Here is a 25,807-nt window from a genome sequence, read left to right as displayed (position 1 = left end):
TTAGAACTTCATAGAAGATCTTAGTTTGGAAATTTAGTTCAAATCTTTAAGAATGAAATTGCAGTTCTGTGACCCAGAAATCATAAATACCACAAGTCATATAAATAAAAAATTAGAAGTAAACCTTATCTTAGCCACTTTTGTTTACCTAATTATCCTGTAGCTCATCTTTCCTCTGAAAAGTATATATTTTAAGTATATATTTTTAATAGAATAAGCGTGAAAAATTCAATAGCTGTTTGAAATATTTTTTGTTTTCTTTTGGACCATGGATCATACAGTTATATGTAATTCTGTTTAAAATGTACAGAAAAGTAAAAAAAATAAAATTTAAAAATAAATAAATAAAATGTACAGAAAAGTTAAATAAGGAGATTCTTCTTTACTGAAAAAAAAATTGGCAGGATTCTTAAATAAAAAGCCAAAGGTTCTGTGAATGTCTAAATATGATGTTATTTTATTTTAATGTTTGTTTAGGCTGGAAGAATGATTTTAAACTATATATGTTCTAGCACAGCAATTTTCAACTGGTATGCTGTTAGAATTTTTAAAACATGCAGCTCCTGACTATTTAGAACACAACAGTAGGCAAATGTGGCTGAATCAAAATGACACCTATCTTTTTTTTTGTCAGATTGGCAAAAAATAAATTTTCAGTGTGCTGCAGAATTTTAGTAATTATTTTATTTCTGCCATGAGATGAAAAAGATTGAAAATTATTGTTCTAGTGAAAACATAGTTTCTGTTATCTGGAACATAAATGAAAATTATGAAATTTAGGTAAAGGTCCAAAAATATGACTTCTCTAAACACGTCATTGGAGCCTTCTTAAATGTATTCATTAGTAATTAAAACTACATTAAATTGTTATTTATAAATGTGAGATGTAAATTGTTTCTCTATGTGGACATGGTCAATGTAGTTATTTTTTTTCTTTTAAATTAATTTATTGGGGCGATACTGGTTAATAAAATTATATGGGTTTCAGGTGTACAATTCCACAGCACATTGTCTGTACACTGTATTGTGTTCAACGCCCCAAGTCATTATCCTTCCATCACCATTTATTCCCCCTATACTCTTCTCCACCTTCCATTATTGTCAGCTATATTTTTACCTAGCAAGTTAACTTAAGTCATTATAAACACCTTCAGAAAACAGTGGTCTTGTGTTTTGGCCCTGGTCTGTCTTTTTTTTTTTTTTTTTTTTTTGTATTTTTCTGAAGCTGGAAACGGGGAGAGACAGTCAGACAGACTCCCGCATGCGCCCGACCGGGATCCACCCGGCACGCCCACCAGGGGCGACGCTCTGCCCACCAGGGGGCGATGCTCTGCCCCTCCGGGGCGTCGCTCTGCCGCGACCAGAGCCACTCTAGTGCCTGGGGCAGAGGCCAAGGAGCCATCCCCAGCGCCCGGGCCATCTTTGCTCCAATGGAGCCTTGGCTGCGGGAGGGGAAGAGAGAGACAGAAAGGAAGGAGGGGGGTGGGGGTGGAGAAGCAAATGGGCGCTTCTCCTGTGTGCCCTGGCCGGGAATCGAACCCGGGTACTGGTCTGTCTTTTAAAGCTGACAAGGGTATTATTCTGAATATCTGATTTAGGTAGGGATGAAAAATAAAGTAGAAAAATCTAAAACATAGCTTCCAGCAGGTTTGAAATTTATTATTTATCTGTTTTGAAAACTGTCCATACTGTGGCTAAATTTTTTTGTGGAAATACCTCCTTATCTAAGACATTTTTTAATGAACTAGAAAGAAATCATCCTTTTTGGCTATTAGGATATATATTTTTTTTAATGTCTTTTTTTTCTTTTTACAGAGACAGAGCGAGAGTCAGAGAGAGGGATAGACAGACAGGAATCCAGAGAGATGAGAAGTATCAATCATCAATTTTTTGTTGTGACATCTTAGTTGTTCATTGATTGCTTTCTCATATGTGCCTTGACTGTGGGCCTTCAGCAGACCGAGTAACCCCTTGCTCTAGCCAGCAACCTTGGGCTCAAGCTGATGAACTTTTGCTCAAACCAGATGAGCCTGTGCTCAAGCTGGTGACCTCGGGGTCTTGAACCTGGGTCTTCCGCATCCCAGTCCGACGCTCTATCCACTGCCTGGTCAGGCAGGACATTTTTTACTAAATTTGTCTTTAGGGAACTAAATTACAATATTACATATTTGAAATAATTTCTAAAGTTTAATGCTCACCAAGAGGATGAAGTTTTCTAGTAATGTTGATTTGACTAATACATTGTATTTAGTAACTTCATGTGTACATTTACTTTTTTTCAACTCTTCAGCTGTTCAGAACGAAAAGATTATATCAAAGGAAAAGGACATATTTTCCAGTTATTTTCTTAGTTATGAAAACTTAATTGTCATAGAAAGAGTTGCATAGAGGAAAACAAAAATAGTGGCAGAGATAGTATTTTTAAAAAGAGGGCTCGGCCAGTTTTCTCAGTGGTAGAGCGTGTCGGCCGGTGTGTGGATATTCCTGGTTCAATTCCTGGCCAGGGCACACAGGAGAAGCATTCATCTGCTTCTCCACTCTTCCCCCTTACCTTTCTCTCTCTCTCTCTCTCTCTTCCCTTCCTGCAGCCAAGGCAGCAAAGTTAGTCCAGACGCTGAGGATGCCTCCGTCTCAGGCGCTAGAATGGCTCTGGTTGCAATGGAGCAACATCCCAGATGGGCAGAGCATCACCCCCTGGTGGGCTTGCCAGGTGGATCCCGGTTGGGTGCATACGGGAGTCTGTCTCTCTGCCTCCCTGCTTCTCACTTCAGAAAAATACAGGAAGTTTAATTTAGGATTAAAAATTGAAGTACTTCTGAATCAGGAGGGAAAGCTCTTTACAATAGATTACAGTTGCTGTAAATAGGATTGCAAAGTACCTTAAAAAGTAATCATTTCTAAAAAAAAAAAAAAAGTAATCACTTCTATATTGCTTTTCCAATTAAATTCGTGGGTGTATAATGGATAAAAATCAATCTCATTTGTAATGTGATTTGAGAGATCATAGTTACAATATAAACAGAAGTTAGTGTATCATTTCATGTATTAATTCTTGTGTTGAGTTGAAATGAATAACTGGCATGATGTACATGTTTTAAACCAGGAAATCCGAGTTAACAGATTCTGCCTCTGTGCTGGATAATTTCAAATTCCCTGAAAATGCAGCTACAGATTTCAGTGATGAAGATGAAGATGATGACATTGATGGTCGAGAGAAAAGCATCATTGATACTTCAACAGTGAGTTGGATAACTCAGATATAAATATTTTAAAATATTTTTAAAAATAATCCATGTCTTTTAACCTAAACTCTTAATTCTTTTCATGAATTTGGGGACATTTAAATGTTTTTAATATTGATTTCAAAATCAAGAGTACTTTTAGTATAGCAGCTTTCTCTTAACGGCCTTATTCTTTGAATTTTTGTTAATTAAACAGTTCAACATTTCTATAGAGCTAGTGAAAATGATTGTGTGTTATAACAATGCTGTTACTGGTTGCTACAAGACAATAGAATGGACAGCTCATTATGGTACCTGATGGTGACTGGCATCAGCTCTAATTGATGCAATTTTATTCTTGTCAGGTAGACAAATTCTACAGATTTTCTGAACCTTTTTATTAGATTTCTTCAGGTTTGCTTAGGGTTTTACTGTAGTTTTTTTTTAATTATTATTATTTTTTATAATTTTATTTTTTTAATGGGGCAATATCAATAAATCAGGATACATATATTCAAAGATAACATGTCCAGGTTATCTTGTCGTTCACTTATGTTGCATACCCATCACCCAAAGTCAGATTGTCCTCTGTCACCTTCTATCTAGTTTTCTTTGTGCCCCTCCCCCTCCCCCTTTCCCTCTCCCTCTTCCCCCTCCACCCGTAACCACCACACTCTTATCAATGTCTCTTAGTCTCACTTTTATGTCCCACCTACGTATGGAATAATGCAGTTCCTGTTTTTTTCTGACTTACTTATTTCACTTCGTATAATGTTATCAAGATCCCATCATTTTGCTATAAATGATTCGATGTCTTCATTTCTTATGGCTGAGTAGTATTCCATAGTGTATATGTGCCACATCTTCTTTATCCAGTCATCTATTGATGGGCTTTTTGGTTGTTTCCATGTCCTGGCCACTGTGAACAATGCTACAATGAACATGGGGCTGCATGTGTCTTTACGTATCAATGTTTCTGAGTTTTGGGGGTATATACCCAGTAGAGGGATTGCTGGGTCATAAGGTAGTTCTATTTTCAGTTTTTTGAGGAACCACCATACTTTCTTCCATAATGGTTGTACTACTTTACATTCCCACCAACAGTGGATGAGGGTTCCTTTTTCTCCGCAGCCTCTCCAACATTTGCTATTACCTGTCTTGTTAATAATAGCTAATCTAAAAGGTGTGAGGTGGTATCTCATTGCAGTTTTGATTTGCATTTCTCTAATAACTAAAGAAGATGAGCATCTTTTCATATATCTGTTGGCCATTTGTATCTCTTCCTGGGATAAGTGTCTGTTCATGTCCTCTTCTCATTTTTTTATTGGATTGTTTGTTTGTTTGTTGTTGAGTTTTATGAGTTCTTTGTATATTTTGGATATTAGTCCATTACCTGAGCTGTTGTTTGAAAATATAATTTCGCATTTAGTTGGCTGTCTGTTTATTTTGTTATTAGTTTCTCTTGCTGAGCAAAAACTTCTTAGTCTGATGTAGTCCCATTCATTAATTTTTGCCTTCACTTCTCTTGCCTTTGGAGTCAAATTCATAAAATACTCTTTAAAACCCAGGTCCATGAGTTTAGTACCTATGTCTTCTTCTATGTACTTAATTATTTCAGGTCTTATGTTTAGATCTTTGATCCATTTTGAGTTAATTTTAGTACAGGGGGACAAACTGTAGTCCAGTTTCATTCTTTTGCATGTGGCTTTCCAGTTTTCCTAGCACCATTTATTGAAGAGGCTTTCTTTTCTCCATTGTGTGTTGTTGGCCCCTTTATCAAAAATTATTTGACTATATATATGTGGTTTTATTTCTGGGTTTTCTATTCTGTTCCATTGGTCTGAGTGTCTATTTTTCTGCCAATACCATGCTGTTTTGATTGTCGTGGCCCTATAATATAGTTTGAAGTCAGGTATTGTAATGCCCCCAGCTTCATTCTTTTTCTTTAGGATTGCTTTGGCTATTCGGGGTTTCTAATAGTTCCATATAAATCTGATGATTTTTTGCTCCATTTTTTTAAAATTGTCATTGGAGGCCCTGGCCGGTTGGCTCAGCGGTAGAGCGTCGGCCTAGCGTGCGGAGGACCCGGGTTCGATTCCCGGCCAGGGCACACAGGAGAAGCGCCCATTTGCTTCTCCACCCCTCCGCCGCGCTTTCCTCTCTGTCTCTCTCTTCCCCTCCCGCAGCCAAGGCTCCATTGGAGCAAAGATGGCCTGGGCGCTGGGGATGGCTCTGTGGCCTCTGCCTCAGGCGCTAGAGTGGCTCTGGTCGCAACATGGTGACGCCCAGGATGGGCAGAGCATCGTCCCCTGGTGGGCAGAGCATTGCCCAATGGTGGGCGTGCCGGGTGGATCCCGGTCGGGCGCATGCGGGAGTCTGTCTGACTGTCTCTCCCTGTTTCCAGCTTCAGAAAAATGAAAAAAAAAATTAAAAAAAATAAATAAATAAAATAAAATTGTCATTGGAATTTTGATGGGAATTGCATTAAATTTGTATATTGCTTTGGGTAATATGGCCATCTTGATTATATTTATTCTTCCTAACCAAGAACAAGGAATATTCTTCCATCTCATTATATCTTTTTCAATTTCCCTTGACAATGGTTTATAGTTTTCATTATATAAGTCCTTTACATTCTTTGTTATGTTTATTCCTAAGTATTTTATTTTTTTTGTTGCAATCGTGAAGGGGATTGTTCTTTTGAGTTTGTTCTCAAATGTTTCATTGTTGGCATATAGAAAGGCTATTGACTTCTGTATGTTAATTTTGTATCCTGCGACCTTACTGTATTGGCTTATTGTTTCTAGTAGTCTTTTTGTGGATTTTTTGGGGTTTTCAATGTATAGGATCATATCATCTGCAAAAAGTGATACCTTTACTTCTTCTTTTCCGATATGGATGCCTTTTATTTCTTTATCTTGTCTGATTGCTCTGGCTAGAACCTCTAGTACCACATTAAATAAAGAGTGGAGAGAGTGGACAACCCTGTCTTGTTCCTGATTTAAGGGGGAAAGCCTTCAGTTTTGTGCCATTTAATATGATGTTAGCTGATGATTTATCATATATGGCCTTTATCATGTTGAGATATTTTCCTTCTATACCCATTTTGTTGAGAGTCTTAAACATAAAATTGTGTTGTATTTTATTGAAAGCCTTTTCTGCATCTATTGATAAGATCATGTGGGTTTTGTTCTTTGTTTTGTTGATATGGTGTATTATGTTAACTGTTTTACGTATGTTGAACCATCCTTGAGATTCTGGGATGAATCCCAGTTGATCATGATGTATTATTTTTTTAATATGTTGTAGTATTCGATTTGCTAGTATTTTGTTTAGTATTTTAGCATCTGTATTCATTAGAGATATTGGTCTATAGTTTTCTTCTTTTGTGCCATCCTTGCCTGGTTTTGGTATGAGGGTTATGTTGGCCTCATAAGATGTGTTTGGAAGTATTGCTTCTTCTTCAATTTTTTGGAAGACTTTGAGTAGAATAGGAACCAAGTCTTCTTTGAATGTTTGATAAAATCCGCTGGTATAGCCGTCTGGGCCTGGACTTTTCTTTTTGGGGAGGTTTTTAATGGTTTTTTCTATTTCTTCTCTACTAATAGGTCTGTTTAGGCTTTCTGCTTCTTCTTGACTCAGTCTGGGAAGGTTGTATTGTTCTAGGAATTGATCCATTTCTTCTAGATTGTTGAATTTAGTGGCATAAAGTTTTTCATAGTATTCTGCAATAATTCTTTGTATATCTACGGTGTCCGTGGTGATTTCTCCTCTTTCATTTTGGATTTTTATATGAGTTCTTTCTCTTTTTTCCTTGGTAAGTCTTGCCAAGGGTTTGTCAATTTTGTTGATCTTTTCAAAGAACCAGCTCCTTGTTCTATTAATTTTTTCTATAGTTTTTCTGTTCTCTATTTCATTTATTTCTGCGCTGATTTTTATTATCTCCTTTCTTCGGCTGGTTTTGGGTTGTCTTTGTTCTTCTTTTTCTAGTTCCTTCAGATGTGAAGTTAAGTGGTTCACTTGGGCTCTCTCTTGTTTGTTCATGTATGCCTGAAGTGATATGAACTTCCCTCTTACCACTGCTGTTGCTGCATTCCATAGATTCTGATATGTCGTATTGTCATTTTGATTTGTCTGTATATATCTTTTTATTTCTGCACTTATTTCTTCTTTGACCCATTCATTTTTTAAAAGTATGTTGTTTAGTTTCCACATTTTTGTGGGATTTTTTTTCTCTTTTTTGCAGTTGAATTCTAGTTTCAAGGCTTTATGATCAGAAAATATGCTTGGTACAACTTCGATTTTTCTGAATTTGCTGATTTTTTTTTGTGGCCCAACATATGGTTAATTCTTGAGAATGATCCATGTACACTGGAGAAAAATGTATACTCAGTCACTTTGGGATGAAATGTCCTGTAGATGTCTATCATATCCAGGTGCTCTAGTGTTTTGTTTAAGGCCACTATGTCTTTGTTGATTCTCTGTTTGGATGACCGATCTAGAGCCGTCAGCAGTGTATTGAGGTCTCCAAGTATGATTGTATTTTTGTCAGTTTTTGTTTTAAGGTCAATAAGTAGCTGTCTTATATATTTTGGTGCTCCTTGGTTTGGTGCATATATATTAAGAGTTGTTATGTCTTCTTGATTCAGTGTTCCCTTAGCCATTATGAAATGGCCATTTTTGTCTCTGAGTACTTTTGCTGTCTTGTAGTTAGCATTATCAGATCTGAGTATTGCTACGCCTACTTTTTTTTGGATGTTATTTTTTTGGAGTATTGTTTTCCAGTCTTTCACTTTGAATTTGTTTTTATTCTTGTTACTTAGATGAGTTTCTTGTAGGCAGCATACAGTTGGATTTTCTTTTTTAATCCATTCTACTACTCTGTGCCTTTTTATTGGTGAGTTTAAACCATTTACATTTAATGTAATTATTGACACTTGTGAGTTCCCTATTGCCATTTTATAGATTGCTTTCTGTTAGTTTTGTGTCTTGTTTGATCCTTCTCTTTCATTTTTCTATCTTTTGTTTTTATTTGGTTGTATTCCATACATCTTTCCTCTGTTGCTATCTTTTTTATCTCATGTGCTTCTGTGGTAGTTTTTTCAATGGTGGTTACCTTTAAGTAATGAAAAGGGTTCCTACCCTGTTCATTGTAGTGCACTATTTTGTGAGTACTTTTGCACTCCATCGTCCTTTGCTACTGTTAATCTCCATCCTCTACCCCCTTTTCTTTTTGTTGTTGTCACAGTTTAAATTTGGTTTTATTATGTTCTTCTTGTAGCTTTTACTTGTGGTTTTGGTTTTTTTTGTTCTTTGTATCTGATTGGAGAACCCCCTTTAGTAATTCCTGGAGTGGGGGTTTTCTGATGATAAATTCCCTCATCTTTTCTGTATCTGTGAATGTTTTATTTCTCCTTCATATTTGAAGGATAGCTTTGATGGATATAGTATTCGTGGCTGAAAGTTCCTCTCTTTCAGGACTTTAAATATTGGGGTCCATTCTCTTCTAGCTTGTAGAGTTTCTGTTGAGAAATCTGATGATAATCTAACGGGCCTTCCTTTATATGTTTTATTCTTCTTTTCCCTGGCTGCCTTGAGAATTTTTTCTTTGCTATTGGTTTGTATCAATTTCATTATGATGTGCCTTGGAGTAGGTTTGTTGGGTTAAGAAAACTCGGCGTTCTGTTTGCTTCTTGAATTTGAGGCTTTAGTTCTTTCCACAGGCTTGGGAAGTTCTCATCTGTTATTTGTTTGAGTATGTTCTCCATTCTATTTTCTCTCTCCTCCCTCTGATATACCTATTATTCTTATGTTATTCTTTTTGATGGAGTCAGATAATTCCTGTTGGTCTATCTTATTTTTTTTTAATTTTTGAGTCTCTTTCTTCTTCTCCCTGTTGTGCCTCAAGTTGCTTGTCTTCTATTTCACTAATCCTATCTTCTATCTGGCCTGTTCTATTAGCTAAGCTTGTTACCTCGTTTTTCAGCTTGTGAATTGAGTTTTTCATCTCTGATTTGTTTTTATAGTTTCAATTTCCTTGGAAATATATTCTTTGTGTTCATTGAGATGTTTTCTGAGCTCCCTAAATTGCCTTTCTGTGTTTTCTTGTATATATCTGAGTATTTTTAGGATTTCTATTTTAAATTCTCTGCGTTTAACTCCAATGTTTTCAATATATTAAATTTTTTCTCCATAGATTTTTCCTCATCTATCTGTGTTACCTCTCTTTTGTATCCATGATATTCGATTTCCTCTTCCTTAATGGCATCTGAGGGAGGTTTTGTTGATAGTATTAATGAGATTTTATAAAGAATAAAAAGTTAAAAAATAAAAATAAAAATCAAAGAGATGTTTTTTAAAAAAAAAATTAAATAAAGGAAAATAAAATAAAATAAAAATTAAAGAAAAAGGAAATTATTCCCCCCCCTCCTTTTTTCCTCTCCTCTCCTCTCCCCTCTTTCTTGAGAAAATCTTGTGGTGAACTGTGAATTATATTGTACTAAATAGAACAAACAATGCCTATAATGGCGGGCCTGAATTGGGGAGAACTAATAAAGGGGAAAAAAGGGGGGGTATGGGCCTGACCTGTGGTGGTGCAGTGGATAAAGCGTCGACCTGGAAATGCTGAGGTTGCCGGTTCGAAACCCTGGGCTTGCCTGGTCAAGGCACATATGGGAGTTGATGCTTCCAGCTCCTCCCCCTTCTCTCTCTCTGTCTCTCCTCTCTCTCTGTCTCTCCCTCTCCTGTCTAAAATGAATAAATAACAAATAAAGAAAAAATTAAAAAAAAAAATAAATTAGTGGCAACAGATAAAAATAAAGGAAAAAAAAAAAGGGGGGGTATGGACCCACAAAAAGCAAATAAGGAAAAAATTTGGGTCAAGAATAAAATGATTTGCTTTTAGGTGTTGGTTGACTAAGAGTTTTGAGGAGAGGAATAAAAGGGAAAGAGGAAAATGGGGGGACAAATTAAAAAATTACTATTGTATTTAGTGGAACAAGAACTAGATAAAATGGAGAGCCAGGGATGGGAGCACTGCTAGTGTGTTAAAAAGGTGAAGTAAAAACCCCCCAAAATGCCACAAACATAAGTTTGAGTACCAGATAACATAATTTGTTCATTATTGAGGTTTGAATGAGAGGAGACGTAAAGGAGAAAGGAAGAAACTATTATAGAGGGAGAAAAGAAAGAGAGAGAGAGAAAAAAAGAGGGAACCACTAAAAGAAGAAAAAAGAAAAGAGAGAGAGTGTTAAGGGTTTTGGAGTGCAACCCTCATAGAGAGAAAGGAAGAGGAAAGAAAAGATAATGGGAGATGTAACACTTATGGGTAGTGTAGTTCAAGGAGAGGAGAGAGTAAGACTGTCAGAGAGTTAAATGACCAAATTGGAGGAGGAAAAAAAAATCAAGAATGAAGATAAGAGAAACAAACGAACAAATATAATAAAATGGGATAGGTTATAAGTCTGCGGATTATTCTTGATTTTGAGAGGTCATCTTTTTGCTTTTTCTTTTCTCTCCCTCTTCCTGGTCGGTGACTCTGTACTCCGGGTTCTGCCCCTGTGGCATGCTCAGGTAGAGGTTTGCAGTTAATAAGTCTCTATGTCGATGTCATGTATTGTGCTTCAGTCTCGTTGGCAATCGAGGCTCATTAGCATTTATAGGCTCCGACAGTGAGAGTCCGTGTTCCTGGAGCCTCTCGCCTAGTCTTTCCTTCCTCAATTAGTAGCCTGATAATCCAGCTGTGGGGTTGCTGCTGCCTCTGCCTGGATAGTAAGAGGCTCAAAGAGCCGGCAACTCCCCACTCTATTCCCACTCAGCACAAGGCTCTGGGTAAGGCTCAGTCAGTCAGAGCTGCTAGCATAATCAGGCGGGGCTTCCTCCCACTCAAAGACCTCTGGCTCTGCCACTCTGTCCGGTAACATGGGCGGGCGCCCACACCCGGGGCGCTTGGAGGAGACTCTCGCTCACTATCTGCGTGTGCAGACCAGGATATCAGGTGAGCAGTCTCACACTCTGAGTGAAACCCCTGCCTGCACGGAAAAGTTCCAGTGTTGGAATTGGCTCTCGCTCCCTCCCCGTGCGCGGCCTTTTCAGGGCGCTGGGGTGGTCTGGAGATTCTGCTTTTGGCCCACACAAAGGCCCCTGACTCTGCCCCTCTGTGGGATAACACAGGCGCGCACTGCCAAGGCACTCGGAGGAATCTCTCGCTCACTATCTGCGCGCGCAGACCAGGATATCAGGCTGGCCAGCTCACTCTCTGAGTGAAACCCCCACCCACTCGGAAAAGTTCCAGCATTGGAATTGGCTCTCGCTCCCTCCCCGTGCGCGGCTTTTTCAGGGCGCTGGGCGGCCCGGGATTCCTCTTTGTCCCTCAGAGAGGCCTCTGACTCTGCCCCTCTGTGGGATAACACAGGCTCCCACTCCTGAGATGCTGGGAGGAATCTCTTGTCCACTTTCCTTGCACGCAGACCAGGATATCAGGCGGGCTGCCTCACCCTCTGAGTGAAACCCCTGCCCTCACGGAAAAGTTCCAGCGTTGGAATTGGCTCTCGCTCCCTCCCCGTGTACGGCTTTTTCAGGGCGCTGGGGCAGCCCAGAGATTCCGCTTTTGGCCCACACAAAGGCCCCTGACTCTGCCTCTCTGTAGGGTAACACGAGCGCCCACTGCTGAGGCACTCGGAGGAATCTCTCGCCCACTATTTGCACGCACCGACCAGGAGATCGGGGAAAATGGCTGCCCCACTTGTCTTTCTTTGTCTGGGTTTGGTGCGAGTGTTAGCTTGTATTGCCCGGGTTGCCACAGGCACAGTTTTTCCTTGGCTTGGATCTCTGTGCCACAGCCTGTTTCGGCCATTTGTGCTGCGGCCTGAATCTATTCACCCCCTTTGCCCGCCTCAGTTTCTATATTCTCAGTTCCCAGTGAAAGCAGCCCTGTTTAGGTTAGTGCGGAAGGTGGAGCATTTCTTACTCCCTATTTCCTTCGGGGTTTGATTATATATTTAGCCAATTTTTCGCTCGACCATACCTTTGGGTGTATTGCAAAACGTCTGGAGGCTCCAAGGATAGGTTTTTCTGTTTCTGGTTGAAGATCTTGTTGAGTTTTGGGGGAGATTTATCGGTATCGCTTCCTACCGCGCCATTATTCTGACATCATCTCCTACTGTAGTTTTGTTTACATCTTTGTGAGTTTATTGACTCTCTCTTGGTATTTTGTTACAGTAAGAGGTTTCTCTAAATTAAATCTTCTCCCTTCTCTTTACTTCTCTAGTCTATCCCTTTCTATCCTTCTTCCCCTCCAGCCCTCATTTATTTCTCCCTAATCTTTCCCTCTTTAACTCCTTTCCCTCTCTTTTTTCTTCTTTCTCTTCTTTTTTTTTTTTTTTTTAATTTTTCTGAAGCTGGAAACGGGGAGAGACAGACAGACTCCCGCATGTGCCCGACCGGGATCCACCCGGCACGCCCACCAGGGGCGATGCTCTGCCCCTCCGGGGCGTCGCTCTGCCGCGACCAGAGCCACTCTAGCGCCTGGGGCAGAGGCCAAGGAGCCATCCCCAGTGCCCAGGCCATCTTTGCTCCAATGGAGCCTTGGCTGCGGGAGGGGAAGAGAGAGACAGAGAGGAAGGAGGGGGTGGGGGTGGAGAAGCAAATGGGCGCTTCTCCTATGTGCCCTGGCCGGGAATTGAACCCCGGGTCCCCCGCACGCCAGGCCGACGCTCTACCGCTGAGCCAACCAGCCAGGGCCTCTCTTCTTCTTTTTCTTTTAAATTGATTGATTTTAGAGAAAGAGGCAAAATGAGAGTGATGGAGAGAGATGAGAAACATCAACTTGTAGTTGTGTCACTGTATTTTTTTTATTTTTTATTATTTTTTAAAGACTTCATTTTAGAGAAGGAAGGGAGGAAAGGAGAGAGAAAGAACGAGAGAGAGAGAGACAGAGAGAGACAGAGAGAGAGAGAGAGAGAGAGAGGAGGATCAGGAAGCATCAACTCCCATATGTGTCATGACCAGGGAAGCCCGGGGCTTCAAACTGGCGATCTCAGCACTCCAGGTCGATGCTCCATACACTGCACCACCACAGGCTAGGTGTAGTTGTGGCACTTTAGTTGCTCATTGGTTGCTTTGCATATGTGCCTCACCTGGGGGCTGCAGCCAAGCTAGTGACCCCTTGCATAAGAGAGCGACCTCTGGGCTCAAGCCAGTGACCATGGGATCATGTCGTGATCCCACAGTTACGCTGGTGAGCCTGTGCTCAAGGCAGAGACCTTGGTGTTTTGAACTTGGGACTTCAGTGTCCCAGTATCTACTGTGCCACCACCAGTCAGACTCTTTTTTTTTTTTCTTTATAAATAATATCTGAGAACATTTTTTGCTTTGTCTAGGAAAATGTTTACATTTCCTCTTCTACTTTTATAAGAGAAGAGGGAGGAGGAATGTAAGGTATTATAAAGCAGACTGGACCTGAAGTCAAAAGCTTTTGGTTTGTTCCAGTTGTTACTAATTATCTGTGCTTACTAATTCTTCAGTCTTAGCTTTTAGTTTGTAAAATGAGGATTATAATATATACCATTTTATCCCCAGAGGATTTTGTCAAAAATAAATGAGACACTATATGTGAAAATAATATATTTAACTATCAAGTATTTTCTAAGGGTAGCTTCTTTGTTCTTTATGCCCACTGCTTCCATCAGAGACTCTCAAATTATTACTTCCAGATTATTGTTTTCCTGGACCACTATTCAGTTGTATTCTGCTGATACAATCCTGCTATCAGTATCATTTGAATTTTAAGAAGTTACTCCTTTTTGTATTATTCAAACAAGTGCCTTAATTTACTGTAGTTAAAGAAAATGCCTCAACTTATGTGTACTATGTTTTCATCATTTGGAAATTTTGTGGTCCACTGTGATTTCTATGAGATGATTGTATCGAGATGTTACTTTCTTGTCAGAATAGTGTATTCACAGCTCAATGGTAAATAATAACAATTATAATGCTTGTTTCTTTGTTATTATATCAGTTTAGATATTTTAAAATTAACTATTAAGTATGGTCATTGTTATCCCTTAGAGTCTATTTCTAGAGTCTCTAGTCTGCCCTGTTGAACTATGTGTTGAACCATTATAATTTTAAACCACTCAAAATAGTCCAGTGATAAAATTTGATCAGATCATGCTATTTCTGTTTTACATGAAGTAAAGAAACTGAGGTTTGGGAAGTTGAGGTACTGAACCTTTTAATCAAAAGAAGCTGCAAACCAGTAGTCTTAATTTCTTTGGGCTCCTAGTGGTAGAGGTGACCAAAAATGAGATAATTCATAAAAAATATTGGCACATGGATTTCAGAACTCATCTCTGCATGCATTAAGCTTAAGTTTTAATCTTCTAGCTGTATTTGTGATTCTATAGATATTCCTAAATATATAAAAGCGAGACATAATTAGATAAAAAAACACCTACTAGATTTACGGTTAAATCTAGTCAGGTCTCACACTGAAACATCAGTATATTAGGAAAAAGAAATAGAGAGTTATTGGAGAATGTTGATTCAAGGTTGAGACAGTAGCCTTACCTGGCGATGGCACAGTGAATAGAGCATTGATTGGCATTAGACTGGGACGCAGAGGCGAGGCCCCAGGTTCAAAGCCCCGAGCCGACTTGAGCACAGGCTCACCTGGCTTGAGCGCGGGGTAGCTGACTTGAGCATGGGATCGTAGACATGACCTCATGGTTGCTGGCTTGAGCCCAGAGATCACTGGCTTGAAGCCCAAGGTTGCTGGCTTGAGCAAGGAGTCACTCGCTCTGCTGCAGCTCCCCACCCCCCATCAAGGCACTTATGAGAAGGCAATCAATGGGCAACTAAGGAGATGCAACGAAGAATTGATGCTTCTTATCTCTCCCTTCCTGCTTGTCTGTCCCTCTCTCTGTCTCTGTCACACACACAAAAAGGTTGAGACAGTAGAAATAATAATGAGAATTCTCCCCAGCCCCACCAACAGAATACCTTCTAAGTCTTAAGGCAGGCATTACTGAGTTTGTAGTTTTTGTGATTGTAAGTTTTGTAAGGGGGAAAAAAAAAAGTTTTGTAAGGGAATGATATATTAGAGTTAAAATTTATTATGGTTATATTCTAAAAACTCTTGCAAAGCTTAATGAAGTGTTTCTTTCTTTGGTTAGACTAAAATGCCTGCACACTGCATAAACAGCATCCAAGAAACAAGATTTGGTTGTGGTTCTCATAATACAGTATTTCAGGGACATATTTTATCTGTAATTTAAATACATGTCTTCTGTGGTTTTCAATATATGACTCCATTAGTTTCTTTAAAATGAACAAGCCATCATTGAACAAAGCTTAAATTACTACTTTAAAATATATAATGTATATCTTTTTAAAGTGACATTTGTGTTTTCTACTGTTGAATAGATGCAGTTATTAAACAAAACAAATACACACTTTCTGAAGAAAACAATAATTGGCTCTTCTCATTCAATGGTAAAGGGGTACCTTCTTCTTTACTTAAATTAATTCCATATTTTAAGTTAGCATGTTTTTCCCTTAGATTATTAGGAAAAAGGCATTGCCTGAGAGCAGCGAAGACCGAGATACAGAAGAAGCTCTGAAGGAGTTTGACTTCTTAGTTGCATCAGAGGAAGGCGACAGTGAATCTAGAAGTGCAGGCGATGGAACAGACTGGGGTAAGGAAGGACACTGTATCCAACCAAAGATGCCATGGAAATAAGAGAAACTGATATTTTATTAGAAGGACAAACCTTGAAAAATACTTTAAATGGCTGATAATGTTGAAATGTTGAATATTCTATGAACTTTTTATTATGGTCACTTTTTGTCTAGGGTATGTGTGTGCATTGTGTGTTTAAAGAAGGTTGCACAACTAATTACCTCATTTTAAAAAATATAAGTAATGCAGTATGAAAATAATTTGAATTTATGTACAGGATGTTCTCTGTTTTCTGCCTGAACAATAGAACTTGCAAATCTAGACCTTGTGGAAATTGAGTATGACAGGGCATTAGGCAGTGATTTTAAACTAGTGCTGCAACAGCTTTTAAACATGCAGTACCGACTGTTTAGTTAGGGCCACTGACCTCTTTTTCTAGATTCTCAAATTAAAAAATGACAACAGCCCACACAACAACAGCTGTTTGGTATGAATGAATAAAAATTATGCCTTTTTTTTGTCAGCTCAGCAAAAAATATATTTTTGGTGTGCTTCAGAATTTTAGTAATTAGTTTAATGTGTGGCACAAGATCAAAAAGGTTGAAAATTGCTACATTAGATGATTTAGAGAAGTGGCATTTTCTATACAAAAAGAAGGGTAAGTTAAATTGTAGTTACTCATTTTAGTAAGGTTTCGTCAGTTTGTACAAGGCATCAATTTTTTGTGTAAACTTTTCTAAATGTATTTAAAAATTAACAGGAGTTAAAACAAATATTTTGAAATGAGAGAAAATTTTCTTTTGAGATTAAGGAACTGTAGAATATTCTTAGCTTACAGCAGGGGTTGAGAATCTATGGCTCACGAGCCAGATGTGGCTCTTTTGATGGCTGCATCTGGCTCACAGACAAATCTTTAATAAAAAAAATAATAACATTAAAAATATAAAATATTCTCATGTATTACAATCCATTCATTTCCTACCGCTCATGTTCATAGTTGCGGGTGGCTGGAGCCAATCACAGCTGTCCTCCGAGACAACAAAAAATTTTTAATGGATAATGCATAACGTAATGGGTCATTGTATGGCTCTAACGGAATTACATTTTAAAATATGTGGTGTTCTTGGCGCTCTCAGCCAAAAATGTTTCTGACCCCTGGTTTGCAGTCTATGCATTGTTTTTTTGTTTTGTTTTGTTTGTATTTTTCTGAAGCTGGAAACGGGGAGACACAGTCAGACAGACTCCCGCATGCACCCGACCAGGATCCACCTGGCACGCCCACCAGGGGGCGACGCTCTGCCCACCAGGGGGCGATGCTCTGCCCCTCCGGGGTGTCGCTCTGTTGCGAACAGTGCCACTCTAGTGCCTGGGGCAGAGGCAAGGAGCCATCCCCAGCACCCGGGCCATCTTTGCTCCAATGGAGCCTCGGCTGCAGGAGGGGAAGAGAGAGACAGGGAGGAAGGAGAGGGGGAGGGGTGGAGAAGCAGATGGGCGCTTCTCCTGTGTGCCCTGCCCGGGAATCGAACCCGGGACTTCTGCACGCCAAGCCGATGCTCTACCACTGAGCAAACCGGCCAGGGCACAGTCTATGCATTGTAAAGACAGATAAGACCCTGGCCAGTTGGCTCAGTGGTAGAGCATCGGCCTGGCGTGCAGGAGTCCCGGGTTCGATTCCCGGCCAGGGCACACAAGAGAAGCGCCCATCTGCTTCTCCACCCATCCCCCTCTCCGTCCTCTCTGTCTCTTTCTTCCCCTCCCTCAGCCGACGCTCCACTGGAGCAAAGTTTGCCCAGGCGCTGAGGATGGCTCTGTGGCCTCTGCTTCAGGCACTAGAATGGCTCTGATTGTGGCAGAGCGAAGCCCCAAGATGGGCAGAGCATCGCCCCCTGGTGGGCATGCTGGGTGGATCCCGGTCTGGTGCATGCGGGAGTCAGTCTGACTGCCTCCCCATTTCCAGCTTCGGAAAAATACAAAAAAAAAAAAATACAGATAAGGTTAGAGGATGAGTAAGTATCCAGATTTCCTTGGGGCTTTCCCTTTAGAGATTTTGATAATGCTGATGCCACTTCTTTTCCTTTTTCATGGCAAGTATTTGAAGAATTATTTGTGATAATTAGTTGAAGCTGTAATAGGAAAAATATAATGGCTATTTAGTGATTGACCATTTTTTCCTGACAGAGCAAAGTTTGAAAAGCAGGGGAAGTTTAAGTGAAATGAGTTTCGCTTCTGTCTTATTCCCTAATGAGCTTATATCAAGTTACTCAGATATTTTAGGCAACAATCCTACCTATGTAGCTAGATCACTGTGCTACACAGAGGTCTTTCTTTGAAGAGTCATACATCTGCATAAATAATAGTTGGTTCTTTTCATTGCCTGACTTATTGCAGTGGTAATTGGGATTCATTTTTCTTCAAAGACAGCTGCATTGTTCCTTGTGTAACTTTCTTTGCTTTAAAGTGTGAATCATGGCCCAGAGTGTTATATGATACGTGTGTACATTTTAACCTAACTTGCTTAAAGTTATTAGTGAAAACATGAGTAAGTTCCCACATCTGAGCTGTCTCACTCTTTGGTGTAGTGTACTGGATATTTCTGTTTATGGATATGAGTGAATGGATTCTTTCAGTCAACTGGGGGTTTCTTTACCAAGAGTTTGAACCTACATGTTTTAAGGATTTTATAATTCTAATTAAAAGTATTTCACTTTTAAGCAATTAAGAAAACTATGTACTATAGATGGCAAATCCTGTGTAGTTGAATGGACATTTAACCATTTTAAGTGCTTCCTTTATCCCTTCCCAGCCGCCCCCCTTGAAAGTAGATATGCTTAGGTAAAAAATCTCGTTTGTTTCTGCCAAGTAAATAGATTTCCACACATCTTTTATGATTTTCCATTGCTATTGTTATTTTTTGTCTAGTTAAGATTATAAAGTTAATTTTTAAAAAATCTAAAGGCATTTTAGGATCCATAAGCCACCCAATTTAATTATTAAGACCTGATTGATTAAAACAAACATTTCTGGTTATTTGCTCTTTCTGGGGAAAAGAGACTTTCTATTGATAGATTATAGTTAGGTCTATAAAAATGTTGAGTTTTTTTTTCCTTGTGTGTAGTATATTCACAGGCCTAATAACCAGTATTTTAAAACTGGATTGAAACTGGTAAAAATAGATTACTGTTTATTCCAGTTCATTCCAGTTTATCCCAATCATTCAACAAGTATTGATCAAATACCTTCTATGCCAAGTCTCCTAGGTGAGGATCCCTATCCCTTTGTCCCTGTAGTCTATTAAGAGGATATGGGCAATAAACAATAAACATGATACATGGTATAGTATGTCAGAAGGTGATAAATGCTGTGGAAAATAGTAAAAAGTAGATCAGAATAAGGCAGATAGAGTTGAGGTTGCTGTGGGGTGGAGGGGACAGATTACAATTTAAAATAAGGTGGTTGGGTATGCAGTATTATCCCCAATTCAAGTGCTATAGAAATGTTCACCTAAAACCTATGTACTCTTATTGATCAGTGTCACCCCATTAAATTAAATTTTCTAAATAAAATTAAAAATTTTTTAATGAATGAAAAAATAAAGTCATTATGGTAAGCGCCATGAGGGTAACATTTGAGCAGAAGACATAGAGTTGATGAGGGAAGAAGCAAGTCAGAGCAAATGCCCTAAAATAGGAGCAGTCCTGGTATACTTGAGGAATTCAAGGAAGCTAGAGTGGCTGGAGCAGAGTTTTTCTAAGGAGAATATCTGCTGCTCACAAAAATTAGGGGGTATTTCAAAATGAATATGAAGCAATAAAAAGAAGCAGCATTTGATTTTTTTTTTTTTTTTTGTATTTTTCTGAAGCTGGAAACAGGGAGAGACAGTCAGACAGACTCCCACATGCGCCCGACCGGGATCCACCCGGCACGCCCACCAGGGGCTACACTCTGCCCACCAGGGGGTGATGCTCTGCCCATCCTGGGGGTCGCCATGTTGTGACCAGAGCCACTCTAGCGCCTGAGGCAGAGGCCACAAAGCCATCCCCAGCGCCCGGGCCATCTTTGCTCCAATGGAGCCTTGGCTGCGGGAGGGGAAGAGAGAGACAGAGAGGAAGGAGGGGGAGGGGTGGAGAAGCAAATGGGCGCTTCTCCTGTGTGCCCTGGCCGGGAATCGAACCCGGGTCCTCCGCACACTAGGCCGACGCTCTACCGCTGAGCCAACCAGCCAGGGCTGATTCCCTAATTTTTGTGAACAGTAGTAAGAGGTGACCAAATCATGTAGGGTTATGTAGACCACTGATAAGATGGGGAACCATATGGGTATTTGAACACAAGGACAGCAGGATCTGACTTTTCTTTTAAACCAGCTCTGGCTGCTCTGTTGAGAACCCAGAGCAACCAGTATTTATAATAGACTTGGTAGGGAAAAAGAACAACTATTGTAGCAACTCTAGCAATACAGTGATTAAATATTAGATATGCTGAATAATAATCAGATTCTAGATGTGTTTTGAAAGTAGAGAAAACAGTATTTCCTGAAATAGTTGACGTTGGATGAAAGGGAAGTTTTTAATCTGAGCAAATGGAACTATGGAATTTTCATCAAATAAAATGGGGAATCTTGCAGATGAAACAGGTTGGATGGGAGAGGTTGGGAATTTGGTTTTATATGTTTAGTTTGAGATATTATTTAGACTTCCTAATGGAAATGTAGAGTGAGCAGTTGAATATATAAGTTTTGAGTTCAAGTAAGAATTCTGAGCTAAAACATAACATTGTATAGTATATAAATTTTTTATAGTAAATATAAAATATGTACGTATTCTTTAAATTTTCTTCTCTTGAAATAGTGAAAATTAATGATTGGAATTTTTTTCTATTAAATACTCTGTTTCCTATTTAAAGAACTGATAAATAACAAATCACTTAAATTGTTTTAAATTTTGAATACAGGTTGATTAAGTTTTCAAGTGTTCTTTTCTAAGTCCTGTAAAATAAAGGATCATTTGTTGATGAACACATGCCAAAAATATAAAATTTTTTAAATGAAAAGATAAAGACTACTTTGTATAATCTCTTAATAATTTATTACATAAATTATTTTTAAAATTTTGTGATTTGATTCTAATCAAATTCAGAAAATGAAGAGTTCTTGATTATAGACTTTTGGGACTTTATTTACTAAGTCATTCACATCTTCCAGGTTTTTGTTTTTTTATGTCTCTTGCAAGAGAAGTTTAATATTATTATCTAGGAAATTAAATTGGTCACTGTTTATTAGATACTGTATTTTATGTGACTTATATCTAATGCTTTTTTAAAAATTAATGATACTAAGGAGAAAATGGTTGTTATGTCAGGCATTGACGTAACAATGAATTATCTTACAGTGTTCAATATTTTATTGAAAAGGTTGTTTCATTTGTTTCACTCTGTTTAGAAAAGGAAGACCAGTGTCTCATGCCTGAAGCTTGGAATGTGGACCAGGGAGTAATTACCAAACTCAAGGAACAATACAAAAAGGAGAGAAAGGGGAAAAAGGGGGTGAAGAGTAAGTGGAAAACATTGTATCTGTAATTCATAAATCTTGCCTCTTTCATATCCCCCAATTTTGTTTTCAATGTTTTCCTGAAACTACTTACTCTTTTTCATTTCTACTCCTGACCTCTTTCCTTTTCACCTACTCTCAGGGGTTGAAATTAAATGGTTAGCTATTTAATTATGAACTTAAAAACAAAATAAAGAAAACTATGCATATGAATATGGAATCATAATACATTCCAATAATAAATTCAGAACTTTATGAGAGTGTGGGAGACTGTGTATTCAAACATAGCGATAATTTTATTTTTAAAAATATATGTGCTTAATTACAATAATGATTTTTCACTATTGACAATTTTAGAGAATTTTAAATCTTATCTAGTCTGACCCTCTGGCAGTCAACCAAGATTATTCCTTATAATTTTATAATTTGGAGATAGAGAGAAAGTTAATTTCTACCCCTGAATATTCTATGTGTTCATGACACACAGTTTATTTGCTTTCACCACTATATGCTATACAGGGCACAGATACACAATTTCTGAAAGTATTTTCTAATTTAAAACTTTTGGCCAATTTCATTTATAATCTTACCAATTAGCTTTTTTCCTTTTCGTTAAAATATGTGCCACATTAAAAACAGAAGCTAAAATGAAATTTCTAGCCCTGTGAATCATATATATAATTCATCATGCAAATTATTAATAAAGTTTAGCAGTAGATCTAGTTAAGCATGTAAAATAGAAATACAGAAGCTTTTGAACATCCCTGAAAACCTTAAACACCTTTTTAGGAAAGCAAGGTTAAACTGTCTTGTACTTTCACTTACTGCCAATCTGAACGTGAGTTTCCCTTTTATGGCAATAGGAATGGCATCCTTTGGGATATTAAAGTAGTGTAAAGTGAGATTAATATCCAGTTTAGTGAAATATTATCTAAAAGTTGCAAAAGACTGGAAGGATATATTTTTTCTTTTTATGGTGATGCTGAAGCCTATTAAAGACCAGTCTTTCCTTAGGCCATTCTTTTACAACGTGGTGGTTACTAGAAAATATTTAAATCTTTATTTAAAATATTTTAGAATTTATAAGTATTTAGCTTGATTGGATAAATGGCAGTGACCATTATTGATGTTATCATTGTACCAACCATTACATAACTGAGAGATGATGTCATTTGATGTCTTAATATAAATTAAATCAATATAAATATTAAAACAAGAATATTTTATACCTTTTATCTAAATAAACAAAAAAATCATCTTAAAAAATAGGCAAGATTTGTTATGGCTTTTCAGAACCATGATAAAACCAGTTAATGAATTTTAAGGAAAATTTGTATATCGTACTTGAGAAATAAGAATATTTTAATTTTTAGATTAACTTAAATTTGATATATTTAAGTCATTGTGCTACAATAATGAATGTCTTGAAATATAAAAGATCTTTAGATTGCAGCGTTATCAGGACTTATGTAGAACCCCTCTACTATCATGTCAATTATTTAGTTATTGTCAAATATCAAGGCATCGCTGTAGTTGAAATTTAGCACTTAAGGTCTAAAACTGCACCATTTGACTGGAACAGTATTCCTATTAATAGAAGTTATTAGATTTCCTGAATCTGAGGATTATGATCGGTATTCAGGCATAAAGCACAAACTTTTTTAGTATTATGAAGAGAAATTACTTTATGGGGAGAAATTTTAAAGTCTTATATTAAAGATAGACTGTAGACTGAAATGCAGCACAATTTCTTTTCATTATGAGTTTGTTACTGGGATAAATGGTAGTCTGAGAACAAGTCAAGGTGATAAAAACATAACTGAAGGAAAGCTTTGAATTGATAAGTGAAACATTAATTTATAAGCCACTATAAATATTTTATTAATCAAACTGTTTACTCATTAGAAAAGTTTGAATTCTTTTGATATGGTCTAGTAGAAATATTTCCAGTCAAATTGTGTACTCCAGTCATACTGTCTTGAAATAATTTCTAGGTATTAGTTAAAATTGCTTATGCTGGTATAGGAAAAAAAACACCATAATGGACTATGGGTAAGATTTCCCATTCTTAATTAAACTTATAACAGGAAAAACTACCGAAGATCTGTTTCAGCCTCTATCCTATATAAAACAGTCAAAACAGGGATGTGGGAGAATGAAGAATCAAATTTCAGGTAAGTAATCAGCATCAGCAGGGCATGAGACTTCTCGGGTACCGTAGCTTCAGGATGTAAGGCAATGAATGCAACTTAATTTAAACAAATAAACACAAAGTGATGTTATTGTTTAATGCAGTACATAGCAGTAGCTTCACAGTCTGTGGTGTCTGAATTTAGAGCCACATGCAAGGATTTTAAATGACTTAAATTATTTTTAATGGTTGGAATTGCATTTTTTTCATACAAATAGTAATGTTCCATTAACTTAAGTTTTAAAATATATGTAAAATAGTTTTTAAGAAATAATAAACTTTGAAATAATTTGAAAACTTAGAAAATAATTACTTTTTAGTATAGTAGTATAGCTTTAAAGGTGAATATTGACAGTTGTGAATAAATTTTATGGCACCATTTTAATGCAGTTGAATAATTCTATTTTCTCTCTTTTGTTCTCTCCCTCCCTTTATTGGCTTAGGGCCCAATAGGTCAAAACTACAAGATATGCTTGCTAATTTGAGAGATGTTGATGAACTTCCCTCATTGCAGCCATCTGTGGGTTCACCTTCCAGACCCAGCAGCTCCAGGCTTCCTGAGCATGAAATAAATAGGGCAGATGAAGGCAAGTATTTAAGCCACTGTGGAACACAAAAAGCACTTGATATACAAATCTAAGTTCTTATTAGAAAGGACTCTCTTAAAGAAGAATTGCATTCTACCAATATTTGCTCTACATATTATTCCCCAAATGTAGGTTTTCTGACATTCATTGGTGTTTGATTTCAACTTCAGTCTTGAAGATTGAAAAGAGGGCCTGACCTGTGGTGGCCCAGTGGATAAAGTGTTGACCTGGAATGCTGAGGTTGCCGGTTCAAAACCCCGGGCTTGCCTGGTCAAGGCACATATGGGAGTTGATGCTTCCTGTTCCTTCTCCTTCTCTCTCTCTCTCTAAAAATGAATTAAAAAAAAAAGATTGAAAAGAGGTACATTGGCCCTGGCTGGTTGCTCAGTGGATAGAGTGTCACCTGGCATATGGATGTCCTGGGTTCAGTTCCGGTCAGGGCACACAGGAGAAGCGACCCTTCATCGTCCTTCCCACCCTTGTCTTCCTCTTCTCCCAGAGCCAGTGGCTTGATTGGTTTGAGTGTGGCCCAGGGCACTGAGGATAGCTCTATTGGAGAGCATCAGCCTCAGGCACTAAAAATAACTTAACCCTTGGGCATCAGTCTGGGGTTGCTGGGTGGATCCCCGTCTGGGCGCATGCAGCAGTCTGCCTCACTATCTCCCCTCCACGAGGGAAAAAAAAGAAAAGAGGTGCATAAACTTAAAAAGCCAACCCTAATGCTAGTTTAGAATATCTTTGCAGTTTCAGATAAAGGTTCCATAGCCTGTGTATACTATATGTACATTTATTACTTTATAATTTGGGAGGCAGTGTCCCACATAAGAGGCACTATAGCCTCAAGTTCTAAGGAATTTTAGCAATCAAACAAGGTTATACCTATTTTTGTTTTCTTGCTATCAGCCCTCACATCTGTTGGTTTAGCCTTTAGCCCAAACAATATGTATGGTCGGATCCCACAAATCTTAGTCTTTTTTTGAAGAGTATTTCTTGTTTAACACATGAATGCAGTTATTTGAAAATATTAGGAATGAAAACAAAACACTTGGCTAAAGATCTAGTCTCATAGTCTTGCATGAATCATTGGGTTGAAATTTTGGCAGGAAAATTGCTTTTCTAATTTAAACAATCCCCTCATCATTAGTAAATTTTCAGAGTTCTTTGAATTCCCCCAGAGGATATATGGTATGTTTTGGTAAAACCCATTTTTATTATTGCTGCTTTATTATATGGTATTTATACATACCATATTACATATATAATATGCTTTACTGTACATGTAATTTGTATTCTGCTTTGTTCTTACAAGGATTTTAAGTAAAGTTTTTGCCACTAACTATAGATATGTTGTTTTTGTTTTTGTGTTGTGGCAGACAGAGGGACAGATAGGGACAGACAGACAGGAAGGGAGAGATGAGAGGCATCAATTCTTTGTTGCATCACCTTAGTTGTTCATGGATTGCTTTCTCATATGTTCCTTGATGTGGGGGGGGGGGGCTACAGCAGATTGAGTGACCCCTTGCTGAAGCCAGTGATCTTGGGCTCAAGCTGGTGAGCCTTGCTCAAACCAGATGAGCCTGCGCTCAA

General features: G+C 38.1%; 1 protein-coding gene across 2 annotated transcripts in view; it reads left to right on the top strand.

The window, feature by feature from the left end:
- Nucleotides 1–25,807, top strand: part of STRN (striatin) — a 111,557-nt gene that overhangs the window by 56,986 nt on the left and 28,764 nt on the right. The window contains exons 6-10 of one of the 2 annotated variants that reach the window (XM_066266899.1): nt 3,104–3,239; nt 15,781–15,916; nt 21,335–21,445; nt 23,530–23,616; nt 24,077–24,220. In XM_066266899.1, the coding sequence (XP_066122996.1) occupies nt 3,104–3,239; nt 15,781–15,916; nt 21,335–21,445; nt 23,530–23,616; nt 24,077–24,220 (614 nt within the window). The remainder of the gene's footprint in view (nt 1–3,103; nt 3,240–15,780; nt 15,917–21,334; nt 21,446–23,529; nt 23,617–24,076; nt 24,221–25,807) is intronic. The other variant, XM_066266900.1, reaches the window with a different exon arrangement.

This window comes from Saccopteryx bilineata, chromosome 3 (genome assembly GCF_036850765.1).
Source record: "Saccopteryx bilineata isolate mSacBil1 chromosome 3, mSacBil1_pri_phased_curated, whole genome shotgun sequence".
Classification (NCBI taxonomy): Eukaryota; Metazoa; Chordata; class Mammalia; order Chiroptera; family Emballonuridae; genus Saccopteryx; species Saccopteryx bilineata.
The sequence above is the reverse complement of the archived record's forward strand: the minus strand, read 5'-3'. Positions and strand labels throughout refer to the sequence as shown.